Source organism: Ovis aries, chromosome 8 (genome assembly GCF_016772045.2).
Source record: "Ovis aries strain OAR_USU_Benz2616 breed Rambouillet chromosome 8, ARS-UI_Ramb_v3.0, whole genome shotgun sequence".
In the NCBI taxonomy this organism is placed as follows: Eukaryota; Metazoa; Chordata; class Mammalia; order Artiodactyla; family Bovidae; genus Ovis; species Ovis aries.
The window spans coordinates 2,187,820-2,208,465 of record NC_056061.1 but is presented as its reverse complement, the minus strand read 5'-3'; the positions used below and the strand labels follow the sequence as shown (position 1 = coordinate 2,208,465).

The 20,646-nt window shown below is 41.7% G+C and overlaps 1 protein-coding gene across 4 annotated transcripts in view; it reads left to right on the top strand.

Annotated features, from left to right (window-relative positions):
- The window catches only part of FILIP1 (filamin A interacting protein 1), a 313,619-nt gene that overhangs the window by 224,311 nt on the left and 68,662 nt on the right, over positions 1–20,646 (top strand). For all 4 annotated transcript variants that reach the window (XM_060419371.1, XM_060419370.1, XM_060419369.1 and 1 more), the window contains one exon: positions 18,489–18,662. In XM_060419371.1, coding sequence (XP_060275354.1) covers positions 18,489–18,662 — 174 coding nt within the window. The remainder of the gene's footprint in view (positions 1–18,488; positions 18,663–20,646) is intronic.

Here is a 20,646-nt window from a genome sequence, read left to right as displayed (position 1 = left end):
TTTGTGTTTATAACATATTTTCACAGAAAACTGGTACTGACTCCCAGAACAACTTGTAATGGAAAGAATAAATATTTTGAAATCAGATAACTCTGTTTCTTACAAATCATGTAACCTTGGGCAAGCTATTTAATCCATTGAGCCTTATTTTCTTCATCTATAGAATGGGTTTAAGAGAAATGAATAATGTCCACGAAAATAATTTTGTTCACACTTGGATATAATTTAAGAATTGGTTGTTATTAAATTCAACTCTATCTTCTTTGAAAAATACTTAGTAATTTCATATTAGAGACAGACAAATTTGTGGGAATAGATGTTTACTTATATAAGCAATTTTAGATATGATTAAAAGATAATTGTTTCAAAATTTCAGGTACCAGAGTATGAGAAATTGTACTATTAGAGATTTATTCTTCTGAGTTCATACTACCCATTCCAGAGCTTTCTTTTAAAAAACATTGTATCTAATTATCAAAGTAAAACTAGTTCAATATGGATCATTTAGAAAAATGTGTCCTCAATGAGAGCACTGTTGGTCTCAATAGGGTGAAAATTAGTTCTTTGTTGTTTGTTTAGTTCTTAATCATGTCTGACTCTTTTGTGATCCCCAGGCTCATCTGTCCATGGGATTTTCTAGGCAAGAACACTGGAGTGGTTGCCATTTCCTCCTCCAGGGGAATCTTCCTGACCCAGGGATTGAACTCAAGTTTCCTGCATTAGTAGGCAGATTCTTTACCACTGAGCCAGCAGGGAAGCCCATAAAAATTAGTTCATAGAGAAGGGTAAAGAATTTTTAAATTTCATAATGGTTTGTGCACCTCAAAAAAACCATTGTACATTAACAGATAAGAATGGGTGACTTTAATTCAGATGACCATTATATCTACTACTGTGGGCAAGAATCCTTCCATAGTCAACAAAAGGGTCCAAAATGCAGTACTTGGGTGCAATCTCATAAACGACAGAACTGACTGGTTACAAATTAGGAAAAGAGTACATCAAGGCTGTATACTGTCACCCTGCTTACTTAAATTATATGCGTGTGATGTACTCTGGAGATGGCAAGAGTGACATCGACATTTTAGGAATCAGTGAACTAAAATGGACTGGAATGGGTGAATTTAACTCAGACGACCATTATATCTACTACTGTGGGCAGGAATCCCTTAGAATAAATGGAGTAGCTATCATAGTAAACAAAAGAGTCTGAAATGCATTACTTGGATGCAGCCTCAAAAACGACCGAATGATCTCTGTTCATTTCCAAGGCAAACCATTCAATATCACAGTAATCCAAGTCTATACCTCAACTAGTGATGCTGAAGAAGCTGAAGTTGAACAGTTCTATGAAGACCTACAAGACCTTCTAGAACTAACACCCAAAAAAGATGTCTTTTTTTAAGGGACTGGAATGCAAAAGTAGGAAGTCAAGAGATACCTGGAGTAACAGGCAAGTTTGGCCTTGGAATACAGAATGAAGCAGGGCAAAGGCTAATAGAGTTTGGCCAAGAGAACGCACTGGTCATAGCAAATACCCTCTTCCAAAAACACGAGAGAAGATTCCACACGTGAACATCACCAGATGGCTAATACTGCAATCAGATTGATTATATTCTCTGTAGCCAAAGATGGAGAAGCTCTATACAGTTAGCAAAAACAAGACTGGGAGCTGACTGTGGCTCAGAATATGAACTCCTTATTGCCAAATTCAGGCTTAAATTGAAGAAAGTAGGGAAAACCACTAGACCACTCAGGTATGACCTAAATCAAATTCCTTATGATTATATAGTGGAAGTGACATATAGATTCAAGGGATTAGATCTGATAGACAGAGTGCCTGATGAACTATGGACGGAGGTTCGTGACATTGTACAGGAGGCAGTGATTAAGACCACCCCCAAGGGAAAAAAAAATGCAAAAGGCCAAATGGTTGTCCGAGGAGGCCTTCCAAATAGCTAAGAAAAGAAGAAAAGCTAAAGGCAAAGGAGAAAAGGAAAGATATATCCATTTGAATGCAGAGTTCCAAAGAATAGCAAGGAGGGATAAGAAAGCCTTCCTCAGTGATCAAGGCAAAAAATAGAGGAAAACAATTGAATGGGAAAGATTAGGGGTATCTTCAAGAAAATTAGAGATACCAAGGGAACATTTCATGCAAAGATGGGCACAATAAAGGACAGAAATGGTATGGACTTAACAGAAGCAGAAGGTATTAAGAAGAGGTGGCAAGAATGCACAGAAGAACTATGAAAAAAAAATCTTCATGGCCCAGATAACCACAATGCTGTGATCCCTCACTGAGAGCCAGACATCCTGGAATGCGAAGTCAAGTGGACCTTAGGAAGGGTAACTAGGAACAGAGCTAGTGAAGGTGATGGAATTCCAGTTGAGCTGTTTCAAATCCTAAAAGATGATGCTGTGAAAGTGCTGCATGCAATATGCCAGCATATTTGGAAAACTCAGCAGTAGCCACTGGACTGGAAAAGGTCAGTTTTCATTCCAATCCAAAAGAAAGGCAATGCCAAAGAATGCTCAAACTACTGCACAATTGTACTCATCTCACATGCTAGCAAAGTAACACTGAAAATTCTCCAAGCCAGGCTTCAACAGTACGTGAACCATAAACTTCCAGATGTTCAAGGTGGATTTAGAAAAGGCAGAGGAACCAGAGATCAAATTGCTAACATCTGTTGGATCATCAAAAAAGCAAGAGAGTTCAAGAAAAAAACATCTACTTCTGCTTTATTGACTATGCCAAAGCCTTTGTGTGGATCACAACAAACTAGAAATCCTTGAAGAGATGGGAATATCAGACCACCTAACCTGCCTCCTGAGAAATCTACATGTAGGTCAGGAAGCAACAATTGGAACTGGACATGGAACAACAGACTGGTTCCAAATCGGGAAAGGAGTACGTCAAGGCTGTATATTGCCACCCTGCTGATTTAACTTATATGCAGAGCACATCATGCGAAATGCTGGGCTGGATGAAGCACAAGCTGGAGTCAAGATTGCCGGGAGAAAAATCAATAACCTCAGATATATACCACCCTTAGGGCACAAAGCAAAGAACTAAAGAGCCTCTTGTTGAAAGAGGAGAGTGAAAAAGTTGGCTTAAAACTCAACATTCAGAAAAACTAAGATCATGACATCTGGTTCCATCCCTTCATGGTAAATAGATGGGGAAACAATGGAAACAGTGCAAGGCTTTTTTGGGGGGGCTCCAAAATCACTGCAGATGGTGACTGCAGCCATGAAATAAAAAGACGCTTGCTCCTTGGAAGAAAAGTTATGACCAACCTAGACAGCATATTAAAAAGCAGAGACATTACTTTGCCAACAGAGGTCTGTCTAGTCAAAGCTATGGTTTTCCCAGTAGACATATATGGATGTGAGAGTTGGACTATAAAGAAAGCTGAACACTGAAGAATTGATGCTTTTGAACTGTGATATTGGAGAAGATTTTTGAGAGTCCCTTGGACAGAAAGAAAATCAAACCGGTCAATCCTAAAGGAAATCAGTCCTGAATATTCATTGGAAGGACTGATGATGAAGCTGAAACTCCAATACTTTGGCCACCTGATTCAAAGAACTGACTCATTTGAAAAGACCCTGATGCAGGGAAAGATTGAAATCAGGAGGAGAAGGGGATAACAGTGGATGGGATGGTTTGATGGCATTACTGACTCAATGGAGAAGAGTTTGAGTAAACTCTGGGAGTTGGTGATGGACTGGGAAACCTGGCATGCTGGAGTCCATGGGGTCACAAAGAGTCGGACACGACTGAGCAACTGAACTGAACTGATGAACTATAGTGAATTGGCTCCTCTGTCCATGGGATTTTCCAGGCAACAATACTGGAGTGGGTAGCCATTTCCTTTTCAAGAGGATATTCTTGACCCAGGGATCGAACCTGAGTCTCCTTTGTCTCCTACAAAACATGCAGATTCTTTACTGCTAAGCCACCAGAGAAGTTCGTCATAGTTGTTACAAACATGTTTTGTAGGCATTTAATTAGCTATGATTTTTTTTAATAAGTAGGATCTCTAATCTTTTTCTTTGTCATTTCAGGGAAAAAGTTTTTCCTCTGCAAAGTCAGGGGGAAATGTATATTCCCTCAATCATTCACTTATCTGTCTTTAAACAAAGAAACACATAAAACAAGGTTTTATACTGATGGATGATGAAATTATTGTGATGAGAGACTTGTGGGAACCTAACTACATTTGTCCCAGGAGCAATGATTCTGTGTGCCCTAACTCACTATCTGTGGTAACTTTACAGAAAACAACCATTGCCGATAATGAAAATCAACAGCTGTTCACTTCTATTTGTTCCTTGTATACAACAGGGAACCTGAATCATGGGAAGATTTGATGGAGACTTCATGAACATGTGCAGAAGTAATAAGCTAACATCTTTGGGGTCTAAGCTTTCTGTGTGCTGTGCTTAGTTGCTCGGTCGTGTCCAGCTCTTTGCAACTCCATGAACTGCAGCCCGCCAGGCTCCTCTGTCCATGGGATTCTCTGGGCAAGAACACTGGAGTGGGTTGCCATGCCCTCCTCCAGGGGATCTTCCCGACCTAGGGATCGAACTGGGGTCTCCCACATTGCAGGTGGATTCTTTCCCTACTAAAGTCACCAGGGAAGCCCAAGTGAAAGGTAAAAGGTAGATTTTAAAGAAACTCTTCTGTCCTCAAAAGAGAAAATATACATGTTTAGAAGAGTGGAAACACAGGACATTGGTGTTAAATAAAGAGGATACGTGCACAAAACACACATACAAATATTTTACTTACACATTTAACAAACAGTTAATGAGTTGATCCCTGTGCTAGCAGCTGGGTCCACAAGAGAACAAGAGGCTTCTGACCTCCCAGTCCTTCCCAGAGGGAGAAACAAGCAATGGTGGTTACAAAGTGATGAGTACAGGGTTAGAGAAGTATCAGGCAACGGGAAGGGCAGGTCTACACATTTCACACCTGTTCTCAAATCGCAGAGCTAGTGTTCCTAAACACTAGCACTTAGATAACAGCACACATGAGGTTTTCTTAATAAAAAATTTTGAATGTGGCCCAAGAGAGTGAAAAAGCATGGTAATTGTATAAGCAGATATGATCAAATACATTCTCTCTTTGGAAAGGTAGATTTGGCATTTCAACCTGAGATTTGGCAGCAGAGAGCCAAATGTTGTCCATAAAAGCTATTAGCCAATCACAAACAGATACTGTGACTTTTTCAGGGATCTCCTTTCTTTAAAAAAAAAAACAAGGGCTTTCCAACTAGGAACTCATAGGAATTTTATTAAACACCAAAGATGCAATATAAGAAATTAACATTTCTATTTCTTCACTTCTTTTTATTTTCTTTTCCCTAAATCAGAGGGCCTGACTTCGGCTGCGCCTTCATTTAGAGGCAGTGCCTGCTTCCAGCCTGAGTCCTAGCACAAGACGCGCTGTTTGACATTGTTTCTTATTGATGCCAGGTTTTAAATAGAATACCCAGAGAAGTTTAGGAAAAACTGTCAAGTCATTTCTGCTGCAGTATAAACTTTTGACTCGGGTGATGAAGAAACTGCAGACTCTAGCATAAACCGTGGAGTGCAGATTCTTGAATTAGACAGGAAGCTGCTCCTTCAAATCACCAACAAATTGTGCGGGAGGTCCGGAGGCGCGGGGGCTGCCATTGTCTGGGAAGCTGGAGGCCCGGGAATCACAGGATTGCTGTGAGTGCTTTGGGGAGTCACAGGGACAGCCAGCCACCGGGATGAGGACTAACTGGTGCAGTTTGTGGAAAGACTTTTTTTTCTGCTGGGTCTTCGTTGTGGCACATGGGCTTTCTTGAATTGTGGCCCAGGAGCTTCTCCAGCTGTGCCTTGTGGGCTTACTTGCCCTGAGGCAGGTGGGGGGTCTTAGTTCCCTGACTAGGGTTTGAACCTGCGTCCTCTGCACTGTAAGGCGGGTTCTTAACCACTGGACCATCAGGGAAGGCCCTGTGGAAAGGCTTTTGGCTGTGTTGCTCAGTAGATCTAGCTGTTCCACATCAGTCAATTTAGTCCTATGAGAAAAGAAAAAAGAGGAAGTTGCCTTTTATTGGGCAGCCACAGTACTCCAGGCACCATATGAATCACGTCACATATATTTCAGTCTCTTACAGATGGGGAAGATGAAGTTCAGAGCCAACCGGCTGAAGGTCACATTAGCAGAGCCACAGTGTGACTGGGTCACAAAAGGCAGGGTAGCTAACATTTGCCAGATCCTTTTATACGTCAGCTCAAGTAAAATCTGCAAAGGAACTACTGCTGTGCCCATTTTACAGATGAAGAAACTGAGTTCAGAGAAGCTAACTCACTCATTCAAGGTCACACTAGCAGCAGTGCTGATGTATGTTTCTAACTCAAAGGTGAAAGTGAAAGTCGCTCAGTCGTGTCCAACTCTTTGCAACCCCATGCACTATACAGTCCAAGGAATTCTCTAGGACAGAATACTGGAGTGGGTAGCCTTTCCCTTCTCCAGGGGATCTTCCCAACCCAGGGACTGAACCTAGGTTCAATTGCAGGCGGATTCTTTACCAGCTGAGCCACAAGAGAAGCCCAACTCAAGAGACCCAACCGCATACTGTTTTCACCGCACTGCTTCTCTGAGTAGGAGAAAAAATCAGCTGTAAGTTACCATCAGCAATTTGTTTAAAGATGAAGTCAAAAAAGCAAGTGGGTTAAGAAAGCATATAACAGTAAACATCTTCAGTACATCTGAAGAGCTGATACTTAGAATGACCATTCCAAGTTCTCAAAAAGACATTAACTTATACATATTATATTCTCTTAAGAGAAGAGGGCCTTCCTTCATAAATCATTTGAATTCTAAATGAATTCACTTTGGGAGTTCATCCTACTCCCAAACCCCTACAATGGAAAAATCTCTATTTTTTAAAGAAGTATTTTTGAGTTACTTCATGCCCTGTAGGTTCATAATGGCTGACATTTTCTTGTGTTTTTGTTCAAAAAATGAAACTCTAGTTGTTCTAATTTGGTCAAATGCCATCAATATAGAATTCACTTAGGTCAGAGACTGAAATGAATACATCAAAAAGCGCAACAAATCCAAAGGAATTTCATGTTATACGATTCAAACAAACCACCCCTATAAATTTTATCTAGGCGATATGTCCTTATCTTGTTGACTGGCAATAATTTCTCTTTGAAAGAGTATTACTTGTATTTCCCAGTCCTCACCAGTGGAGGATAAAAATAAGATCAAAGAAACTATCATTTCCCTCTCCTGCTACGGCCCCCACCTGCTCTGTGGGGATGCCAGGCCCCTTAGGTTTCTCCGGAGCGTGCAGGGAGTCCTCAGAGGGTGGACCGCACGTGTTGCGCACCTTGCTCTGGGCTACCATTTGACCTTTGCCCCTGCTCTTTTCCCCTCCAGCCTGCTGCAATGAGGCCTGCTGTTCTGAAGGTACAGCCCACACGGCTGCCTGCGATCCAGGCCTCTCTCCTCCGTGTCTGTCAGTTGATGTCTTCTTGGAGGGGGTTCAGCCTATGCGTCCATCCTGAGAGCAGGATGCCCGACAGAGAGGGGCTGCCCCTTCCCGCCTTTCCTGCTTACTGCTGCTTTCTAATTTACCAATTCCTCTAGTTCTTACTGGGTTCTTTCACGGCAGTCCTTCACCCTTGGACCCAGGCGTGGGTCAAGGGGGCTGAGCTGAGGGGTGCGTTGGAGTGACAGGCGCTGGGCTGCACTCAGACTGACCCTTGCCCTCTGACCCTGTCCCATTGTCCTTCGGCCAAAATGGCGCCCTTCCTCCCCACCGGGGATGAGCTCTTTCCCAGGAAGAGCCTCGGTCCCTCATGCAAATAGCGCTGCCAGTCAATCCTCCAGACAAGATTACAGAGAGGGATTTCACTCAAGCTTGAGAAAATTCTTGGAGGGACCATCTGTGGAGGAGACAATCATAGAATGAAGTGGGGAAGTGAACAAAATTTACATAAATAAATAGCGGGGTTGGACCAGGGGGGTCTGCAGAGAGACGCCTGGTGTCAGGTCTGCTACGGATGCTCCGTCAGTCCTGGGTCTCCTCTGGCTGGCTTCTGTTGAGAGCGTTAAATTCACGGAGCTGGATGAAGAGCCACAGTGAGAAAACAACCATGTAGTTACGCCTTAGCAATCACTTCGCCCACGTTTTATGGAATTCAGCTTCTCAACCGGCTCACAGAAAGCTGGACCCTGTCTGCGGGACTTGATTACATATAGAGGTGGGTCGTGTAAGGTCTCTGCCCAGGATCTTTATTAGCACAGTACCAAGAGCCTGCAGTCTTTCAGAATTTAAGAAATTACACACTACAGAATCACAGCACCGCAGGGGGCAACCTGTAGCCTTATCTAATTTCTAATCTGGGACATAGCAGCTGTCTGGCTATTAATATCCCAATGTGGTAAAAAAGAAAAAAAAAAAAAAAAAACACCACACAAGTCATGAAAATGTTTAAATCCATGGATGACTGTGATGTTCAGCTAAGTAACCACAAGGAAAATATGACTACGTTTATAATTTATTACATGGAATTTTACCTTTTTATTCAAAAAAGTGGTATTCTCTAGATAAAGGATTGAGGGTGATTTCTATTTTCTTATTTGCACTTTTAGGGGGATAACAAAGTGGTACTTCTAATTTTTTTAAAACTGTGGCAAAATATACATAATATAAAATTTACCATTGTAACCATTTTTAAGTGTACCATTCATCAGCATTAAATGCATTCACCTTGTGTATTATCACGACCATCCATCCATCTGCAGAAAGCTTCTCATCTTCCAAACCCGGAACTCTGTTCCCACTGAACAACCGCTGTCCATCCTCCTTCCCCGCTGCCCCTGCCAACCACCAGTCCACTTTCTGTCCTGTGAATTTGACTTTTCTAAGTACCTCATATAAATGGAATCATATAGTATTTGTCCTTTTGTGACTAGCTTATTTCATTTGGTATAGTGTCTTCAAGGTTCATCCATGTTGGAGCATGTGTCAGAATTTCCTTTTTTTAAAAAGAATGACTAACATTGCATTATATGTATATGTGTGTGTTCATCACTCAATCATGTCTGACTCTTTGTGACCCTCTGGACTGTAGCTCACCAGGTTCCTCTGTCCGTGGAATTCTCTAGACAAGAATACTGGAGTGAGTTGCCATGCCCTTCTCCAGGGGATCTTCTTGATTGAACCTGGGTCTCTTGCCTTGCAGGCAGATTCTTTACCATTTGAGCCACCAGGAAAGCCTTTGTATGTATATACCATATTGTTATGACCAACCTAGATGGCATAGTAAAAAGCAGAGACACTACTTTGCCAATAAAGGTCCGTCTAGTCAAAGCTATGGTTTTTCCAGTAGTTATGTATGGATGTGAGAGTGGACTATAAAGAAAGCTGAGGGCCAAAGAATTGATGCTTTTGAATTGTGGTGTTGGCGAAGATTTTTGAGAGTCCCTTGGACAACAAGGAGATCCAGCCAGTCCATCCTAAAGGAAAATTGACTGATGCTGAAGCTGAAACTCCAATACTTTGGCCACCTGATGCGAAAAACTGACTCACTGGAAAAGACCCTGATGCTGGGAAAGATTGAAGGCAGGAGGAGAAGGGGACGACAGAGGATGAGATGGTTGGATGGCATCACCGACTCAATGGACATGAGTTTGAGTAAACTCTGGGAATTGGTGATGGACAGGGAGGCCTGGTGTGCTGCAGTCTGTGGGGTTGCGAAGAGTTGGACAGGACTGAGCCCATATACATACATACACACACAGAGCCATAAAAGCCCCCTTAATTTTGCCATTTGTAACGCCATGGATGGACGTGAAGGGCATTATGCTAGTGAAAGAAGTCAGGCAGAGAAAGACAAAAATATTGTATGATATCACTTATATGTGGAATCGAAAAAATACAACAAACTAGTGAATATAGCAACAACAAAAAAGCAGCAGAGTCACATCGATATAGAACAAACTAGTGGTTACCAGTAGGGGAAGGGAAGGGTAATATAAGGGCATGGGATTAAAAGGGGCAAACTATTAGGTGTGAACTACAAGGATATACTGTACAACATAGGGAATATAGCCAATATTTTATATAACTGTAAATGGAGTATAACCTTAAAAATTGTGAACCACTATATTTTATACCTGTAACTTACATTGTACCTCAACTATATTTCAGTAAAATTTAAAAAATTAATGTCTGTTTAGGTCCTTTGCCCATTGTAAAGTCAGTTTTTGTTGCTGAGTTATAGCAATTCTTTATATATTCTGGGTATTAATCCTTTATCAAACATATGATATGCAAATAATTTCTCCCATTCTGTGGGTTGCTTTTCTCTCTGTCAATTCTGTTCTTTGATACACAGAAGTTTTAAATTTTGATATAGTTCAATTTATCTATTTTTGTCTTTTATTGCTTGTGCTTTTGGTGTCATATCCAAGAAATCATCGCCAAATCCAATATCATGAAGTTTTTCCCCTATGTTTTCTTCTAGGAGTTTTAGCTCTCCATTCAGGCTTTTGATTTGTTTTGAGTTAATTTTTATATAAGGTAAGGGTCCATCTTCATTCTGGGTATCCAGTTTTCCCAGCATCATGTGCTGAAAAGACTATCCTTTTTCCACTGAACGGCCTTGGTATTCTTACTGAAAATTATGTGACGATGTAGGTGAGGTTTTATTTCTGGGGTCTCTATTCTGTTCTACTGGTCTAAATGTCTGTATTTAGGCCAGTATCATAATGTTTTGATTGCTGTAGTTTTGTAGTAAGTTTAGAAATTAGAAAGTATGAGACCTGAATTTTGTTCTTTTTCGTGACTGGCTCTTTGGCTGTCCCTTTGGATATTTGTTGTCTCTTGAAATTCCATATGCACTTTAGAATGGGTTCTTCTATTACTGCAAAAAAAAAAAAATCATTGGAATTTTGAGGAATTTTCCTTTAAAATAATCCAAGCTATCATATTAATAAAAGCAAGTTTTAATATGAAAATAGCATCTGCTTGTGATTTTAAAACATACCTTTATTACTTAGTTGTGGCCACACTCGGCCTCTGTTGCTGTGCGTGGGCTTTTCCTGGCTGTGGCGAGCAGGGGCTGCCCTGTGCGGTGTGTAGGCTTCTCATCGCACGGCTTCTCTCACCGCGGGGCTGGGGCTCCAGAGCCTGCTCGGTGGTTACGGCACACAGGCTTCACTGCCCCGAGGCACGTGGGATCTCGCTGGACCAGGGTTTGAACCCATGTCTCCTAAATTGGCAAATAGATTCTTAATCTCTGGATCTCCAGGGAAATCCTGCTTGTGATATTTCTTTTTTCTTGATGTATTTATTTTTAATTGAAGGATAATCACAATATTGTGTTGGCTTCTGTCATGCATCAACATGGATCAGCCATAGGTATACATATGTTCCCTCCGTCTTGAGTGATGTTTTAATGAAAGCTTTTTTTTTTTTTTTTTGGATCGTTCAGCTCAAGTGCTACAAAGAAGTGATCTTTAATGAACAAGTTGTATAGAGACTTATAGGCTATTGTTAACCATAGAGTTATAGAGAGAAATTTCCAGAGAAAAACTTAAAGACACATTTTTAGTCCTGATGGCCTTTTAACCATGTCTGAATCTTCTCCTTGTATGTTGCTGTGGCACTAATTATGTTACCTTTGCTTTCTAACATTGAGGAGGAAAGAAAAAATGGGGAAAGAAAAAGGAAAAAAATCACTAATTTCTATAGTGATAGCTAATACTATCATAAATTACATAGCTTTTATTCTTCCAATACGTTTATAATATTCCATTTTACCTAACTAGACAGAACAGTATAATTCAATTTGTATGAGATTTAAAGATAGTTTGTTTCCTGTAGTGACATTCTGGTGGAATGTACTGTTTTTCTTTATTCAGTTTACATATTTTCTTTTTGGAATAAACTTCAGAAGAAGAAAGTGACTCCTAAACTGTAGACAAGAATGTCAGATGGAAGAGCAGAAGTTGAAAAATGTAATTGTTTAGATCTTTTAAACAAGGCTAGTTAAGGTTGTTCTGAACTTTTCAGTGTCAGTGTATGCCTCTCTTAATTTTCTTTCTTTTAACAAATATTTACAGACTTGCTATCATGCAGGTAGGCACTCTCAGTAGACATTGTAGACATAGTCCCTGACCTCAAAGCAGCTCACAGCCTAGGAAGCAAGCAGGCCAAGTAAACTAATCAATTACCTTATTTAAACAGATACAGAATATTGAGTTGAGTTCCCAGAATGGGAAAGTATTTACAGAATGGGTATATATTAGTCTTCCAGGACCATCTTTCCTAGGGTCCCTTAGCTCAATGCAGTGATATTCATATTCTTATTTAGGTAGCAAATTAAATATATGAAAAAGTGATAGTTTTTAAAAACTGTGACATTCTGGTTCTTCCAAAGCAGAGAAATAAATTTATTCTGTCCTCAAAATATATCCCCCATTCAAGGTCAACCGCTCTTAGCAGGGAATGGCTGGTTTGAGGTGTGCAATGTCAGCACTTAGGAGCAGGCATCTCAAACTTCCCACCTGGCTGTGTTCCCTCTCAAGTAAGTGGACCATCATGCTGGGGATCATGGTGGCACCATCTAAGAAGCTGTCCCAAGCTGTTCACCTCAAGCAAATGTTTTCTAAGTCTTCTGTTCTGCCGTAAACATTCAAGTCAATATTAATATTGTATCAATGTTCTGGAAGAGTTTTAAACTACTTACCACCCACCCCAAGTCTTTAACTAATCTGAGAGCTTCAAGAGGAGGTACAGTGTTGAATCTGAAGTTCAACAGCTCATCTTGATTCCCCATCCTCCCAGAGTTAGACACGTACCCATTTAGAAGTGCAGAAAGGCTTTGTCATATGGGCATAAACACAAAATATTGTTTCTTACTCATTATGGATTTTTCCAAAGATTAAAAAATCCCACAAGTTTAGAACATAGTTAAAGTTGTCACCAGACACAGTCATCAACAATGGAATTTTGCCTTTAAAGAAAGCTAAGTTTTGGAAACACTGTCAGTGAAACTCAGTTCTTGAGTAGAGTAAGTCCATCATGGCTGCCCTGTAAGATATAGGAACATTTTGGAATATCTAGTCTCCTGTCCACTCCCTGTTTGCCCTTGGATAACCAACTCATCCCAGTTTGCCTGGGACTGTCCTGATTTGCCAAAGTCCAGCTTTGTGGGATTTTTTTCTTCTTAGTCCCGGGCAAAACAAGAGAGTTGGTCACCTTCATTTGCACAGAGGTAGCAAATACTTTCACCAGTTCCCTGCAACCCTCCTGGTTTATGCTGGTGGTCTCAAGTGACCACGATTCCTTGGTGAAGATCAGTAGGATTGAAGACCCAATGTGAACAGGAGAAACCTCTAGGGAAAGCACATCCTTGCTGGGGGGCTTGAGCTAACATAGCAGATAATTTAAGTGCTTTTGGTGTTGAACTGGCCTAAAGTAGTGAGGAGCCTGGTCTTTCCAGGTGGGGCTAGTGGTAAAGAAGCTGTCAGCCAATGCAGGAGATGTAAAGAGACTTAGGTTTGATCCCCTGGGTTGGGAAGATCCCCTGGAGAAGGGCATGGCAACCCACTCCCATATTCTTGCCTGGATAATCCCGGGGACAGAGGAGCCTGGCAGGCCACAGTCCATAGTGTCGCAAAGAGTTGGGCATGACTTAAGCGACTTAGCACTCATGCACCCAGTGAGGACTCTGGCGGGCTCTAGTCCATAGGGGTCCCAAAGAGTTGAACATGATCAAGCATGCACACACAGTGATGTCCAAGTGCAGCTCTGCTTTAATCACAGTTCCTGGCTTGCACCATTAGACACGCTGATTCAGAATTTGTGCATTTTTAACACAGTGAATGGGCTTTCTACCACACCAACCTGACCATGTCACAATTCTGTGGCTCAGAAATCCCAAGGCTCAGACTTTCCTGGTGGCCCAGTGGATAAGAATGTGCCTGCCAGTGCAGGGGACACGGGTTCAATCCCTGCTCTGGGAAGATTCCACAAGCTGAGGAGCAACAAAGCCCGTGTGCTGTAACCACTGAGCCCGCGCTCTAGAGCACGCGAGCCTCAATTACTGAGCCTGCAAGCTGCGACGACTGAAGCCCATGCACCCAGAGTCTGCATTCTGCAACAGAGGAAGCCACCGTAGTGAGAAGCCTGCGCACCACGACTAGAGAGAAGCCCCCGTAGTCCAGTTTCTAGACTAGTCTTACTGCAACTAGAGAAAGCCTGGGCACAGCAACGAAGACCCAGCTCAGCCAAAACAAAACAAACAAGCAAAAGGATACTAGGTTCCTGTGTGACCTGGCACATATAAAACAAATGAACAAAAACAAAGTCCAGGGTTTCTTGCTGTTCCATGATAAAACGCACACTCACTGTCTGGTTTACAGGCTTTTCATGAGTTGTCCCTTTTATCACCCTAGCCTCCTGTGGCCCCAGCACAGGCATCTAAATCTATTCAGTTTGACCTTTGCCTACAGGCTTCCCTTGGCCAAGAAGTCTTACCTTAGCTCCACCCCTCTTTCTCCAGCTGAAGTACTCATGTGAGATTTCATGTCACTTTCTCCAGGAAGCCTCCTCTCAGCTCAGATTCAAGTCATAAAGATTCTTCTGAAGTTCTTAGTCTCTGATATCTCCTCCATCCTAAGTCTCACCATGTTATAATGTAAATGCCTTTCTACTGTTTTTGTGGTTTCCCTCTAGACTTCAATGCCTCAGAATGCAATTATATCTCCAATACTGAATGTGCACAAATATTTATTGAAGGGATGACTGGATTCAGCCCTCTTTTGAACTATGTCACCTGTGTGGGCTCCACCTCTCCTGTGTCTTATTTTGTTGCCTCCCTCCCTACTTTGACAGCAAAGTCCACAGCGTCTGTGCACGCTAAGCCGCTTCAGTCATGTCCAATTCTTTGCGACCCAATGGACTCACCAGGCTCCTCTGTCCGTGGGATTCTCCAGGCAAGAATACTGGAGTGGGTTACCATGCTGTCCTCCAGGGATCTTTCCGACCCACGGATTGAACTCACTCCTCCTGCAGCTCCTGACTTGCAGGTGGATTCTTTATGGCTAAGCCACTGAGGAAGCCCTAAGGTCCAGAGACCCACCCTTCTCTTTGTGAATGAATCACACATTCACCTGCTGGCCTTGGGCTTTGCAGAGCGGCTCTCTGCTGCCCTCAAATGTTTTGGATCAGCTCTTTATGCAGCCAGTTGAGACAACCCCTTGTTCCCTGGAGTGTGGTTTCAATTCAGCAAGGATATCTTTGTTCTTGGACTCTGTATGCCTCTCTTGGCAGGAAGGGTGACCGTGTAGGATGGAAGAAAGGATGGGACCCTCTGTGCCTGTTTCTGTACCCTAATCTTCTATTCTTTCTCCATCATCATGGCTAAGTCAACTAAATATTTTCATTGTCTCTTCTTCCTCTGATCTCCTTCTCTCTCCTTTCTTAAACCCTCTTCAAAGTATTTCTCCCTCTGGGTTATTTAACAGCTTCCCAGAACCCTAAGACTTTAACTGCTTGCTTGTGGTAAAACTTCCATGTGAAAACAGTCCTGTTCAACAACAGGAACTTCCTTACACTTTGAATTCCATTCCTTTCTACAAAAATTAACAAGACTCTCAAAGCAGAGATGTGAAGTGGTTTTACTTAATTGAATCATGATTCAATTACTGAATCATCTTTAAAGTAATAAAAAATATTTATTGTGATCACATCTTCATTATTTCACTGATGAAACAGATACCACGGTTTAATCAGTGAATTATGAATGACTGATTTACCATATTAAACCATTTTAAATAGCAGTGATTTATAGGCAACAGGTATATTCCTTCCATGATTATTATTATATCAATTAAAAAGCTTTTAGTTCCTGCTGAATAATATGATTCTAAATATATAATGCACAGTGTTACATAACCATAACCTCTTTTCCTTTGGTAATCGGTGTCTAGGGTAATTGAACTCAGAATGAACTGTGTGGTATATGTAGTGTATCACAATCAATACAGTTCAAGCATAAGCACATTTTTTAGGGAGAGAAGAAATGGGTGTTTTCTTCTAAGAGAATTCAAAAGATTTGGTTAAAAAGAAACATACCGATAATATTTACATATTTTTGAACCAGACAGCTTAAACTTTTAAACTAAAATAGCTACCTATTTACAGTTGTAAAGCTCTTTGTTTACACTGTCTGATAACAATGGACGTACCTTGGACTCCTTCAGGACAAGATCACCATACACAGATGTGGAGCTGGGCCTTGTACAGGGGTGCCTGGCAAGGGACCTGGTAGGAGTACACTTTGCATGCTAGGCAGGCTGCACCCTGACTCAGAGCTGTGACTCCTGGAAGAAGCAGGCACCTCTTTCTAATTTGCAACAAACTCTGTATAGCTAGCCTGACGCTGTGTCTGTGCTTTGTCCTTTTGCCCTGCACGGAAACACATTGCCTTTCCATTAAACTATTTTCTGACTTACACTTTCTCACTAATCCCAAACCACTGTTTTCTTCAAAATTAATATTTTCCATTTTTGTCTTTAAAGAGCACATGTATATGTGGCAGAAACAATATGGGGAAAATCTGCAAATTCCAGTCCACTGACGTTTCTGTAATAAATTCATCTTTGGCCATTTGGAATTAGATGAATTCAGAGACTACGAAAAAGCCATAAAAGCAAGAAATCTCATGAAAGACAAACTTTATACTAGGGGTCCTCACTCATAGATAAGAGTTAGCTCCTTTCTTTACAATGCTGTGATAATGAGCCAGGTTTATGATTTAAAACCCACCATTAGCATAACACAGGGGAAAAAAATCTCCGCCACTGTCACAGACTGAAATTCTGTTGCTTCCAGTTTGTTCTTTGGTACAAGCTGGGATAGCTTCCGAGCTTTCTGGACGGTGAGCAGGGGTTGTACCACAGTCCAGCGTCTATTCTGTCCAGTCTTCTGGCCTCACACCACACAGGTGTTGAACTCTTAGTCGCTCAGCCTAATCTTTGTCTGATTCTTTGCGACCCCAGGGATTGTAGCCCACCAGGCTCCTCCGTGGGAGAAGGCAATGGCACCCCACTCCAGAACTCTTGCCTGGAAAATCCCATGGGTGGAGGAGCCTGGTGGGCTGCAGTCCATGGGGTCGCTAGGAGTCGGACACGACTGAGCGACTTCACTTTCACTTTTCACTTTCATGCATTGGAGAAGGAAATGGCAACCCACTCCAGTGTTCTTGTCTGGAGAATCCCAGGGACGGCCGAGCCTGGTGGGCTGCCGTCTATGGGGTAGCACAGAGTCAGACACAACTGAAGCGACTTAGCAGCAGCAAGGATGAAGTCAGGTATACGACCAAATGGGAGTACATTTAGTAAATGTCAGTTCCATCATAGCTACAAAGTTCATCAGTCCTCATCAGTAGGAAATATATTCAGATATTTTTGTATTATGTGATGCGGACCATAGTCAACAGGACTGAAAGCCTATAATCATGTGGTTTTCTCAAGAGCGTCAACAAGACTCTAAAGTTTTGCTAAAAAAACAAAAGGACAACTCCGATTCCACCAACCTGACTCCTCTGACTGGCAGTCTGGATATCGCAGGAGTTAAATTTCATATACATGTTTATGTATGGCTGAGTCTCTTTGCTATTCACCTGAAACTACAACATTGTTAATCGACTATGTGAGTGAAGTGAAGTCGCTCAGTCGTGTCCGATTCTTTGCGACCCCATGGAATGTAGCCTACCAGGCTCCTCCCTCCATGGGATTCTCCAGGCAAGAGTACTGGAGTGGGTTGCTATTTCCTTCTCCAGGGGATCTTCCCTGATACCCCAATACAAAATGCTTTTGGTATTATAAAAAAAAATTTGTTTTTCACCTTCAAGTGGGAATACATTAAATTGAGAAGCCCCACCCAGCATCATGTGAGCTGCCAACCATGTGTTACTGTGCAAGATGAATCACTTGATGGGAAACAGGAAACTGCTAATAAAGGTTGTTTTTGTTAATTACACATGGAGTAAGAACCAGAAGGGGAGAGAACAGGGTTTTATTTTAAGCCAGATTTGAGTACTACATTGAGGGCATAAATAGAAAACTTTACATCGTCGTTGACCTCATGAGCACTGAAATGGGCTAAGTACCCCCAGGAGCAGTCCTGCCCCTTCTCAGAATCATTGCAACTCACAGCAATTTTTATGTAGTTAATATTAGCACAAACCCTTTTCTCTGCTTGCCTGCTTCCTAGCAACCTGAAGCAGAGTATCTGCTTGCCAATCTGCTTTCGGTAAAAAAAAAAAAAAAAAAAAAAAAGAACAAAAAGCACCCAGTGGATTTGCCAATAACCGTGACGAGACATGGGATGTATTCAATAAACTCCGTGTTGATTTTGTGAGCCCGGCAAAGGATACATGTTGTCAACCGTCTGACCTTGCTGTGCTTTCCATCACAGGCCAGGGAAGATGTGATCCACATGCTGAAGACGGAGAAAACTAAGCCAGAGGTTCTGGAGGCTCATTACGGGTCTGCGGAGCCAGAGAAAGTGCTCCGGGTCCTGCACCGAGACGCCATCCTGGCCCAAGAGAAGTCCATTGGAGAAGATGTGTATGAGAAACCCATCTCAGAGGTAAAAACTTACCCCGACAAGTCCCTGAGCAGGGACCCTCAAAGGGAGGTCTCTGCATCCTTCCATTTGACACACTTCAACATTTCCTTTCAAAGGCAAACATTTCTTTAAGATGCCCTATTCCCTGGTGGCTAAGATGGTAAAGAATCTGCCTGCAATGCAGGATACCTGGGTTTGATCCCTGGGTCAGGAAGATCCCCTGCAGAAGGGAATGGCAACCCACTCCAGTATTCTTGCCTGGAGAATTCCATGGACAGAGGAGTCTGGTGGGTTATAGTCCATGGGGTTACAAAGAGTCAGACAGACTGAGTGACTAACACTTTCACTTCCAATCTAGAATTAAAGTATAATTTAATAACCCATGAATTATTGTGGATACAGTTCACTGATAAGAATTGTAGAAGTATTTTCTTAAATATACTTAAAGCCCAAAATATATTTCTCGTGTGGTTATGACAGTTACCTGCTCTTCAGTTTTTTATTCTTTTATTTCTCTAACAGGTGATATGTGTAAAAATTTGAAGTGCTTATGGGTTTTAGCATTGCATTTTCAGATTATCATCAAACTGGTAGCCTAAAACTTAATTGATTTTATTATTGATATTTATGGTTATAAAGCCACTTGGTTTTTATATCTTATAAAAGACTTGGTCATAATTTAAATGGTCTCATGTGAGTGGCTAAAACATAAAAGTTGAGGCAAAATCCCAATGGAAGGTTTAGAGCAGGGAATCTAATAGGACAAATTTAATCATTTTTATACAGGATTGTATTAGGAACTATTGCTATTAATTACTCGTAATAGTACATGTTAAAAATACTCTCACATCAAAGTTGGATTTGGATGCAGAATCAAGGAACAAGTTGATGGATCTAGCCAAACTGACCTTTGGAATTCATGTAAAAAAATCATAGATGTGAAATTACCATTACAAATGAATAATCAACACAGAAATTAACATATGAAGCAAGCTGTTGTAATTTAACTTAAGACAAGCCTTTGCAGCAACTCAGTTTGAAAGATCTCAGAAAGATCTGCTTTAGAAAGTAGTCACAACAGATTGATGGCTCCGCAATTTTATAATTTCTGCAATAAGAATGAACTGGAGCTCCGTTCTCTCTTTTCTGTAAACAATAAGAGGTAATTATATGATAGGATGGGCTTCCCAGGTGGAGCTAGATGTAAAGAACCCACCTGCCAATGCAGGAGACATAAGAGATGTGTGTTCGATCCCTGGGTTGGGAAGATCCCCTGGAGGAGGGCATGGCAACCCACTCCATATTCTTGCCTGGAGAATCCCATGGACAGAGGAGCCTGGCAGGCTATATAGTTCATAAGGTCACAGAGTCAGACAGGCCTGAAGTGACTTAGCACGTATGCATATTATGATAGGATAGAGTCAACTGGCTGGATCCAATTTCACATCTGAGATTATCCACAGTGATTAGCTGCCTGTGGCTCGGGCAGGTCACTTCAGCTCTTTTAGCTTTGGGGTTCTCTGTCACGTGTACATCTCATAGACTTTCGAGGACTAAATGAAGCAATGACTGGAAAACTTTTAACATAGTTTCTGGAACATACCAGCTACTCAACAAATATCAGTATTTGCTGGGAGCTGAGGGTGATAATTGCTCACAGTCTTTATCAGTTCCCAACTTGGAGGGATGTGAGGAATAAAAGACATAGGGGAAAGGATCAATTTTATATTGGCATTATAACCACCTGGATTGAAGAACTCGGCTTGGTTAAAGAGCATCATTTGGGCATCTTAATTCTTTTCTCCCAAGTTAGAGCTTAGAATGACCCCTAAGGGGAGAGATAGGTCTTCAGAGCACGCACACCCAGAATCACTGCCTTCCGCCCACATAATGATGCTTCTTGGTTCCTTCCCCCCTCAACAGTCTGAAGCATTGTTCTTCCCTGGGGAGGAATGAATGATGAGGAAGAGGGAAAAACAGAAGCTACTTTTCCCAACACTGGCAA